This window comes from Ursus americanus, chromosome 2, assembly GCF_024610735.1.
Source record: "Ursus americanus isolate L20-20 chromosome 2, mUrsAme1.1.p, whole genome shotgun sequence".
Classification (NCBI taxonomy): Eukaryota; Metazoa; Chordata; class Mammalia; order Carnivora; family Ursidae; genus Ursus; species Ursus americanus.
Window position 1 is genome coordinate 51,825,047 of NC_142128.1, and position 10,856 is coordinate 51,835,902.

General features: G+C 43.7%; 1 protein-coding gene across 2 annotated transcripts in view; it reads right to left on the reverse strand.

The window, feature by feature from the left end:
- MARK1 (microtubule affinity regulating kinase 1) overlaps positions 1-560 on the reverse strand; it is a 114,985-nt gene extending 114,425 nt beyond the window's left edge. The window contains exon 1 of one of the 2 annotated variants that reach the window (XM_045809639.2): positions 39-560. In XM_045809639.2, coding sequence (XP_045665595.1) covers positions 39-89 — 51 coding nt within the window. In that variant the 5' untranslated portion in view covers positions 90-560. The remainder of the gene's footprint in view (positions 1-38) is intronic. The other variant, XM_045809638.2, reaches the window with a different exon arrangement.
- Positions 561-10,856: the final 10,296 nt, after the last annotated feature.

The window sequence follows — 10,856 nt, forward strand, 5'->3', positions numbered from 1 at the left end:
GCCCCCGCCGCTCCCGGGGGGAGGCTCGAGTTACTCACGTTCTCCGTGTCCCGCTCGTTCACCGTCGGCAATGGCGTCCGGGCCGACATTTTGTGCGGGCGGCGGGGTCGGGCCGGGGTCTCGCCGGCCCGGCTGGGGTGCGGGCCCGGGGGCGAGCGGAAGGGGGTGCGGGCGCGGGGCCGGGCCGAGCGGCTCCCGCAGGCCGCGGGGCGGTGCAACAAGCGGCCCCGGCGGGGCGAGGGGGAGGAGGACGCGGAGGAAGGGGAGGGGGAGCCGCTTCCCGCGGCGGCGCCGGCGGGGGACGCGGGCAAGAGCGAGGGCGGGCTCCGGGCGAGGGCGGTTGCCCGGCGCGGGCCGGGCGGCGAGGCCGGCGGGATGCGGCGCCGAGGGGAGGGGGGGAGGCGGGGAAGGGGAGCCGGGGGGCGGCGACCGGGCCCCGCTAGTCTCCCCGGGCCATGGCTGAAGGTGAGCTCGCCCCGCAAATCACTGCCCGGCTCGTCCCGGCGAGCGCGGCTCGGGCCCGGGAGCCGCGGCCCTGACAGCGCCGCCCGCGCCGCGCCCCGCGCCCCGCCTCAGGTGTGCGGCGCCGCCCGGCCGAGCCGCAGCCACGCGCCCGGGGCCCAGCGGCGGCGGCGCCCCGGCTCCCGGCGCGCCCGTCCCGGCTGCTAGGCGCGCTCGCCGCCGCCGCCGCCGCGCCTCAGCCGGAGGAGCGGCCCGAGCCGGCAGCGCGCGGAGCGGCGGGCGCGGCACGCAGCGCCCAGAGGCACTTGGCGGCCGCCGCCGGGTGGGCGGGCGCCAGCCGAGGGGGCCTCTCCATTCATTCCCTCATTAGGGATGCGGGGCCGCTCCTCCCCCTCCTCGCGCGCGCTCTCGCCAGCCGGCCCCGCTGTTTATTTTTGTTTCTCGCCCCACCCGCGGAGTACCGTAGTCTGAGAGCCTCTGGTGGCTTTTATTTGTATTCGTGTTTGGGTTTTGCCGCGCGAGGTGAGAGGGCGCTGGTGCAATTAAGTGGCCCCCTTTTGTCCGTTTCCTCGGAAAGAATGGGTGCGATCCTCCGCCGCCCGTCTCCCACCTCGGGACTTTTCCCAGGCTTAAATTCTGCTCCCCCGCCCCCGTGTGCAAGCTTTCTCAATTCCTGCCCTTCCCACCCGCCAAGCCCCCTCTCAGCCCCCTTCTCCAGGGAGCCGTGGGGTTCAGGGTCACCCTCATAATTGGGCAAACGGCACAAACGCCCCTGGAAAAGCCAGCAGCCTCGGCGGGGTGCAGAGGGCGCGGGCGGGGCAGCTCGCGGAGGTGCCCGCAAGGCGCCGCCTCCTTGGGAATCGGGCGGCCAAAGAGGTCTCCGGCGCCCACCGCAGCATCCCCGGAGCGGGTGAGACCGGGAGTCCCAATGTCTACACTGACTGATCGTCACTTCCTGGGACACAAGGAAGTGTCACTTAGGCGAGCTTGTTTAGGAAGGGTGGAGACCAGTCTTTGATTCTGGCCCAGTCCTACCTCCTCCAGGTGGCTTCCTCACCCGTCCACCCACCTGCCACTTACATATTCTTTAACATCCCTGTACAATGCACTGTCCAGGGCCCATTAGCCCCTTAAAAACCAATGCTACTTCTTTCTGTCTTATCTGGGAGCTTACATTTTGCACACTCAACCTCTAGGACAAAAACCTTATCATCTCTCTATTCTTGCCAATATTTCTTTTTCGCTTCCTTTTATGGGTGGGCAGGAAGATAAAAGGAGCAATAGAAGGAAGTAGATCCAATTTTCGAGCTACTTTCTTTTTTTTTTTTTTAAGATTTATTTATTTATTTATTTGACAGAGATAGAGACAGCCAGCGAGAGAGGGAACACAGGCAGAGGGAGTGGGAGAGGAAGAAGCAGGCTCATAGCGGAGGAGCCTGATGTGGGGCTCCATCCCATAAGGCCGGGACCACGCCCTGAGAGGCAGACGCTTAAGGGCTGTGCCACCCAGGCGCCCCTCGAGCTACTTTCTTAAGCCTCCAATGGGAATCTTAGGATGATGGGAAATTCCTCCTCTCTTCTGAAGTTCATCCATTTGAAGAATCCCTGCGCCAGGTGGTTTTTAACCTGACTCATTAAAGGTTGTTTCTGAAAATTTAACACTTGACCCTTAAAATATGTCCCGAAAGACCTAAAATAGCAAATACAAAGATACTCTAAGAAAAAAAAAATCTCATCTGGTAAATATTCACTTCTTGAACACCATCTAGGTATTTATTTCCTTAGCAGTTTATCTTGTAAACACTTCTCAATTTCACAAGGCAAATAAAAATCACAAGATCCCTTTGGTGTTCGTCACCACTACTCAAATAAAATGCAAGCTTTAGAACTGCAAGGCTGCATCCTGAATTATGGTGTACAACTGGGAATGCCAAGCTCTCACAGTCCCTCTGCGGAGATCCTGAATCACCAAGATGGATTGAAGTTGCCAGGGCGGAAGCCTGTACTTTTCTGATCTAACTAGAGCCACTGCTGCCTATAGGGGCAGCTGATGCCGTGTCAGCAGTACCGTTGACTGCTGTGGCCACTGGAGTACCCTGCATTACAACAGTCCCCATGTCAGAGTGGGAATAAACGAGTATCTGTGGAACAAGTCTCAACCCCATTGGGACAGACATCATTCCTTCAACTGGTAGCTTGGATTTTGCTTTTCGGTGCCCATTCACATCGTATCCTGTCTTTATCTTGTATTAACCCAGACAGATACTTACTTGCATGGTAAAGTCCACACATCTGACTTATTCAAGATCACAGATGTACCAGGTTGATAGTGTACCTAAGAAGATAACTGGAATACGTGGTACTGTTCAATCATGTACCAGTTACGATACCCACTGGCCCACCTCCATAAGGTTCTTTATGCCTATAAGGTGTAATGGCTAATTAGAGACAGAGCTCAAAGGAGAGCCCAGTATTTCTGGGACAGTGACTTGCAAGGCTTTAAAGTGTATGTTAAAAGTCATGGGCAAATCCCTTGGCTGTGTTTGCTACGCTGGGCTCGTATATAGAAACTTGCTGAAAATCAGGTAGTGATAGGAAAGGATACTTATTTTTAAAATCGATCCATAAAGAAAGTTTTATAACAGTGGCATTACATTCAAAAGGACTCTTACTGGGTGGATAATTCAAGTCCATAATGCTGGCTACCAAAATAGATAAGAAACAATGCCATCGCCCCCAAAATGGCATTCAAATAACCCTTATTCATGCCTATAATTTTAGGCTAGGTATATAATGAAAATTCATTTGGCAGAGGTTAGAAGAAATCATTGAGTCATTGAGTGTGTGCACCTATACGAAGTCTCCTCCCCTTGACCTGGCAGGAGGCAGTACTGTGAGTGGATTACAATTTACTTAGCTACAGTCCTTAATAATGAGAATGTTCATGAGCAAAATTTTCTTGTATCACTATGTACAGATCCTTGTGCCTGTGACAATGAAGAAATGACAAAAGGAGTATTTTAAGGCTTTGAGTAATTTTCTCTAGGATTATTAACCAAATGCAGCGTGTTTAATATGCAGGTTTCTAACTTCAGGTATTAGGGTAATACAGTTTCAGAAAAAAATGGGAAGTACTGAGAAAACAAAAGGAAAATAAAGGTCTACAAGATTCTAGACCTCCACTGAAGTGTGCTCAAAGAGCATTGTCCATCGGCAGCCCTGCGGAGAGCAGTTTTCTAGAACTACACAGTCCTATACAGGAGGTACCAACTACATGTGGCTATTGAGCTCTTGACATGTCACTAATGTGACTAGGGAAGTGAATTTATTATTGATTTCATTTTTAATTAACTTTAAATAATTTAAAAACTGATATTTGATTCAATTATTGGGGAATTTTAAATTGTTAAGAAAAAAACTTGGATATATGAACCTACCCTTTCAACTAAATATTCTTTTTTTTTAAAGATTTTATTTATTATTTTAGAAAGAGGGAGAGAGTGCATGCATGGGGGGGAGGGGAAGAGGGAGAAAATCTTCAAGCCGACTCCATGCTAAGCATGGAGCCCTATGCAGGGCTCCATCTCGATCTCATAACCCTGAAATCAGTACCCCAGCCAAAACCAAGAAGCCGACGGTTAACTGACTGAGCCACCCAGGCGCTCCTCAGCTAAATATTCTGAAATCTAAATGTAGCTCAAATATTTCTGATGAAAATTTGTCACCTGAATTGAGATGTGCTGTAAATATAAAATGTATACCAGAATTTTAAACACTTAGGGAAAAAAAAAGTGTAAGGTATCTCTTTAATAAATATTATATTGATTACATATTGAAATGCTAACATTTTGACGTGTTGGGTTAAACAAAGTATATCAAAATTAATTTCAACTGTTTCTTTTTACTTTTCCAAAGGTCAAGACTGAAAAATATAAAATTAACATATGTGACTTAAATCATCTCTCTTTTGGACAACACTTCTCTATAAAGTAAAAATTGAAAATAAACAGGTTTAGTTGTTGAAGAACCAAAAGCCTTGATTAGAAGCTATTAATAATTCCGTCTTTGACTCAACAAACATTATATTAAGTACCACTCTACCACATGCCAAGCACTATACTGTTCAAAGGGAATATTCTTCCTCATAGTCACTAGCAGCTCGTATTCTTTTTACAGAGCTAAATGAAAAATATGGTGAATTTATACAAATGAGTGTTAACAGATTGCAGTCATTTGTAAACGAACAATTTATCAAATGTGACAGATTTAGCAGTTCATAATAAACTCATAAAACTGTACATTTCTTATACCATGTGTGCTTAATGTACCTCATATCCGATAGACTTGGCCAGTCCACAGCTATTTACTATTGAGAACATACTTTGTTTCAATAGGATACAGGACTATCTACAATCTTTCCTTTAACCCACAGAGAACTACAAAAAAGGGCAGTTCTGTAAGGTAACAAAAAGTTGTCCCAGCTAAAGAGAAATGTGGTTAATGTCCATCAGGAAAAGAATAATTGGTTCTTTAAAAATAAATAAATAAATAAATAAATAAATAAATAAACAAACAAACAAATAAATAAATAAAAGGTCCTGATTGTTCTCCTGTGGTCAACAAAGTAAATTTTTATCGCATGTCAACAGTCAAGATGTAAAATGTAGAATCACTGAAATGGAAATGAATCTCGAGAGGGGTCTGCTGCCTTTTACACTGTCTGTATGGTCACAGAAGGACTGAAGAAGGACTGATTATACACACTAAGCCTGCCGTCATCGCTGTCCATGTCAGCCCCAGTCAGCTCATGGGGACTTGAGGTTGGGCCACTCCGCGGCTCACAAACGTCATCTCTGTCTACGCAATACTTAACCTCCTTCCATTCCCTCCATCACTCGAGGCTGGGCAACAGCGCACTGTTTGGAATTCCTGGGACACGCCATCCTGTCTGACTTCTCTGAACCTCTGTGTCATCTGTTCTCTCTTCCGGGAACGTCCTCCCCTCTTTTCTGCCTGATGGACTCAGAGTTGGCTTTAAGAACCTTCTCTTGGAAGGCTTCCATGACATCCCTGCCCCTCCCCACACCTACAGAGTTAATTAATCACTTGGCACTACCTCCGAAGCCTGAACATTCTCCTGCTACAGCTCCCCAAGCACTGTGGACCTGGCTGGTCCCCCATCCAACTGTGAGCTTGGTCAAGGAAGGGAATAGGTCTTTTAAAAAATTTTTATTTGAGTCTAGTTGACACACAGTGTTACATTAGTTTCCGGTGTACAACATAGTGAGTCAACTTCTCTGTGCACTATGCCATGCTCACCACAAGTGTCGCATACCATCTGTCACCACACAACCCTTTACTGTATCACCGACCATATTTCCTGAGTTGTGCCTTTTATTCCCGTGACTTGGGAATATATTTTACTTAACTCTCTTTGCCCAGGGCCCCCCAGCACAGTGCATGGCAATTAGAAGATATGCGATTTCCTAAATGACTTTTATTGACTTGCTTCATGCTGTACATTTTCCTGCACTTCCACATTCTTCTGAATTCTAAGAAGCATCATATAGGAATTGAAAATATAGTATAGGAGAATCACTAAGTTTGCACCTAGGGGCGATGGGAGTAGATAAGAGTTCACACCGTATGTAAAATATCTTCTCAATTAATATTATTGACTGGGTAGCAAAGTGACTCTGTTCTGTCTTCTGTAGAGTAATAGCTTAACACAGTACTGCTAATTTTATTACCTTGTGATTTTACTGTAATCATTTATTTTTTTGTTTTTTGTTTTTTTTAATGTTTTTTTATTATATTATGTTAGTCACCATACAGTACATCCCTGGTTTTTGATGCAAAGTTCAATGATTCATTAGTTGTGTATAACACCCAGTGCACCATGCAGCACGTGCCCTCCTCACTACCCATCACCATTCATTTTTATCCATACATAGGAGTTGCTGATCGCTGCTATTTCAATAAAGCAGTCTTTTAAATGCGTATCTGCATAAACCAAGGTGCAGTGAGAGCAAGGACTCACTTGGTCAGGAGAAAGCACTTCCAAAGGCAGGTAAAAAAATTCAAAGTGGAATGATACAATGACAGGGCACCAAAGGCAACAGAGCTGGCAGATCAGCCCCAGCAGGAGTCCTCAGGAGGCGGGTGGCTCTTCCTCCTAAGCCAGAGCCCTTCAGCAGGCAGAGCATTACAGCATCACCTGGCAGTGCAAATTGGGACAGCAAAACAAAGGACAAGACACGTGGAAGCGATTACTGGTGGTGAGTTACACATCGGTCTTTGGCAGCATTGAAAAAATGCAGATAAAAATCAGCGCTAATAGTATCGTGTTCAAATAAAAGGACGTTGGTTACATATAGACTCATACAGGTGTGGATACACCCAGATCATTGTACCTTCCAAACTATAGTTTTGCAATGTCACATGGGAAGCAAAACAATTCTTTGAAAGTCTTATGGAAACAGCCCTAAAGAGTCGGCTTCTTTCCCTTGGCATTTGCACCAACAGATTGAACATAATATAATTCAACACCCTTTTAAACAACTTTGTAATTTGATTATCTGGTTTCAGGGACAACATACTGAGTGAACAGTCCTCTTACATTTTTGTACTTATTTTGTTAGCATAAAAATATCAGTGTCATAATTTTTTGTCATAAACTTAATTTATTTGATCACTTCAAATTGCTTTTTTCTATGTTAAATGCTATGTGATATACATTGTGATGATTTTCTTCCTTTCCTACAGAAATGCTGACACCATTTGTTACTTTGCTTTTCACTCATTCGGTCATGTAAAAAGATCGAGCCCTGCTAATGCCTGGCACTATTCTTAGCTCCTTCAGAAGGAGCAGTAGACAAAATAGACAAAAATCCCCACCCATGTGAAGTTTACATTTTGATAAGCACTTTCAGTGTCTAGACAGTTCAAAACCAGAGGCCTCCATAATACAAATAACATTTTATGTTCTACGTTATTTTTCTCTTTTAACACACATAAGCCCCCGGATTTAATTTTTTTTTTTTTTTTTAAGTAATGAATTGTAGTAGCTAGATCTTTTCTCCCATCCACAGGTAATTGCTTTCTCTCTTAATATTTTGGCCTTTCTCCAATAAGCTTTTATATGAACAGCTTCAACTGGTCCCACAAGTAGGTTGGGCACTTTAAAACCATAACAAAGATGCCTTCCTGACCAGGTGACTTGTATTGGCTCTACATTCTGTAACATTATCCGACTTAATATTGACACCAGCGTACCTCCTACATTTCATCATTATGAACTGCTTTACCTTCAATCACTGATAGTTTTCTTCCTATTTCCATTAGCCCCAGATCAACTATCAATATTTTGGTAGTTCAGGAAGATCCATATAATAACGAGGTATCTATATTTATAACCATTTTGCTGTACTTTTTTTTTTCAGATAAAAGAACAGTTTTGGAAATTTCTTCCCTGTCTGTCCTATAAAACGTAAGCCCCCTGTTACTCACCTTGGTGCTATATTCCACTTTGCCTTCAGAGCTCTTGTAATCATGATTACCAGGGAGGCCCTGTGAGTGGTCTTTTCAGTGCTCTATCTCTAGGTCCTGCTACAGTGCCTAGAATATGGGAATAACTCAATTAACATTAATTGAAGAGAGAATCACAGATTTCATAATTTCTCTGAATTAGAACATAGGTTTTCAGACCTCCAATTTCTTTCGGACAACCTTTGTATACCGCCCCTCATTAGTAAAGGACCCGGTTTAAGTGCCCATTTAATCTTTCCAAACTGGCTCTCCTTCCTCACCCCTTGGGCCACCCATTGCTTTGTTGCTCAATTGACAAGGCTCCCAGATTAACTTTTTCCACTATTTGCCAACATCTTTTTCTCACTCTAAAACAAGTATCCCAATTCCTAAAGTTATAAATGCCTCTTCTTTTTTTTTTTTTTTAAAGATTTTATTTATTTATTTGACAGAGACAGAGACAGCCAGCGAGAGAGGGAACACAAGCAGGGGGAGTGGGAGAGGAAGAAGCAGGCTCATAGCGGAGGAGCCTGATGTGGGGCTCGATCCCACAACGCCGGGATCACGCCCCGAGCCGAAGGCAGACGCTTAACCGCTGTGCCACCCAGGCGCCCCTATAAATGCCTCTTCTAAAAAGTATTAAAATCATGGAATATGTATCTCAGGTTATCATGGCTAGAGTCCAGGTTTACTTATGTATGAAAAAAATGCATTTCTTTTGTAATATTTTTTTAAGATTTTATTTATTTGAGAGAGACAGCCAGAGATAGTGAGAGAGAGCACAAGCAGGGAGGAGAGGGAGAAGCAGGCTCCCCACTGGGCAGGGAACACGACTGGGACTCAATCCCAGGACCCCAGGATCATGACCCGAGCTAAGGCAGATGCTTAACCAACGGAGCCACACAGGCGCCCCTCCTTTGTAATATTTTTAACTATTGTTTTGCTAGCTACTGTGTCAGATCAGACCTTAATTCCACCTTAACACTAAGTCACAAATCAATTGCATATTTTTGAGCACGTACTATGTGCTTAGTGCTATTCTAAGAGGAGCTATGCACAAGGTCTGGCACTAGCCTGATGCAACTGATTTTTACATAAATACAGCAGAACTTAAATAGCAGAAGTTGAGCCGTATGTTTCAAGTGATCACCGAGAAAGTATATTGCAATGTGATGTTACATCTCAGGAGCTCCTGTTTTGTTATTGTCTCCAGAGCCTGTGACACAAGTTTTGTGTATTCTCAGTGGTGGTAAGTCTCTGTCTTTTGAGGGTTTATTTTTAACAAAGACTCACTCCAAATCAACTTTGATGAGTACTATAAATGATTAAATTGATCTCACATTTGATCAAAAATTAGGAATGTAATAGTTGCAAGAATATCTTCTTGCCTTCATCAAATTGGATTATGCATTAAAGAAGCATTTAAAACATTGAAAGATGACAGGTTCTCTGTAATAAGCATAAAACCTTGAAAAGTGACCATTTTAACAGATATTTCATTGTTTTAGAATCACTTCCACACATGGTCACATGGCTCATGCAATTAAGAAACATGCATCTTGATAGAATGACATGAGAAGTTAAGGAACAAAATACAGTGTTAATTGTTAAGTCTCCAAAGGGCCCCTAGAGGCAAATAAAGGTGAAGAAGAAGCTTTCTAGAGAAGCATCAGTACATGCCATCTTCATTAAGAGCCCAGGTTTACAGATAGCCAGTAGGTACATGAAAAGGGGCTCAACATCACTAGTCAGGGAAATCTGAATCAAAACCACAATGAGATATCACCCCACACCTGTTAGAATTGCTATTATCAAAAAGGCAAGAAATAACAAGTGTTGGCAAGGATGCGGAGGAAAGGGAGCCCCTGAACACTCACTGTTGGTGAGAATGTAAATTGGTACAACCACTGTGGAAAACAGTACAGAGGTCCCTGAGAAAATTAAAAATAGAACTACCCTATGATTCAACAATTCCATGTCTGGGTATTTATCCGAAGAAAATGAAAACACCAACTTGAAAAGAAATACACACCCCCATGTTCATTGCAGCATTATTTATAATAGCCAAGATATTGAAACAACCAAAGTGTCCACCAACAGATGAACAAATAAAGGAAAACACACACGCAGGGGAATATTATTCAGACATAAAAAAAGAAAGGAATCCTGTTATTTGCGACCACATGGATAAAACTTGATGGCATTATGCTAAGTGAAACAAGCCAGACAAGAAAGACAAATACCATATGATCTCCTTTACATGTAGAATCTAAAACTAAACTAAACTAAACTAAAAACCCAAAACCAAACAACCAAAACCAAGCCCATAGATACAGAGAATAGATTGGTGGCTGCCAGGTGCTGGGGGTGAGAGGCAGGGAGTAAAGTGGGTGGAGTCAAAAGGTACAAATTTCCCATTATAAACTAAATAAGTCAGGGGTTGTAATGTACAGCATGGTGACTATAGTTAATAATACTATATTGCACATTTGAAAGTTGCTAGAGAGTTGCTCTGAAAAGTTCTCATCACAAGAAGAAAAAAATTTGTAAGATGAATGTTAACTAGTTTTATTGTGGTGATCATTTCCCAATATATACAAAGGTTTACATTGTATACCTGAAACTAATAGAATGTTATATTATACCTCGACAAAAATAAAACAAAGATAAATTAAACTAAAAGGAGACTATGTTTATGTGTATTTTCTAAAGGCTTTTGTCTACATTATCTCTTGTAATCCACACTAAAAGTCTGGTAAACAGACAAATATTTTTAGTTCATTCCCCAAAGAAGAAACCAAGCCTCAAAAGGTGAAATGATTGCCTAGTAGCGTATCTTTTGTGACAAACTGATCTGGAAACCTGGG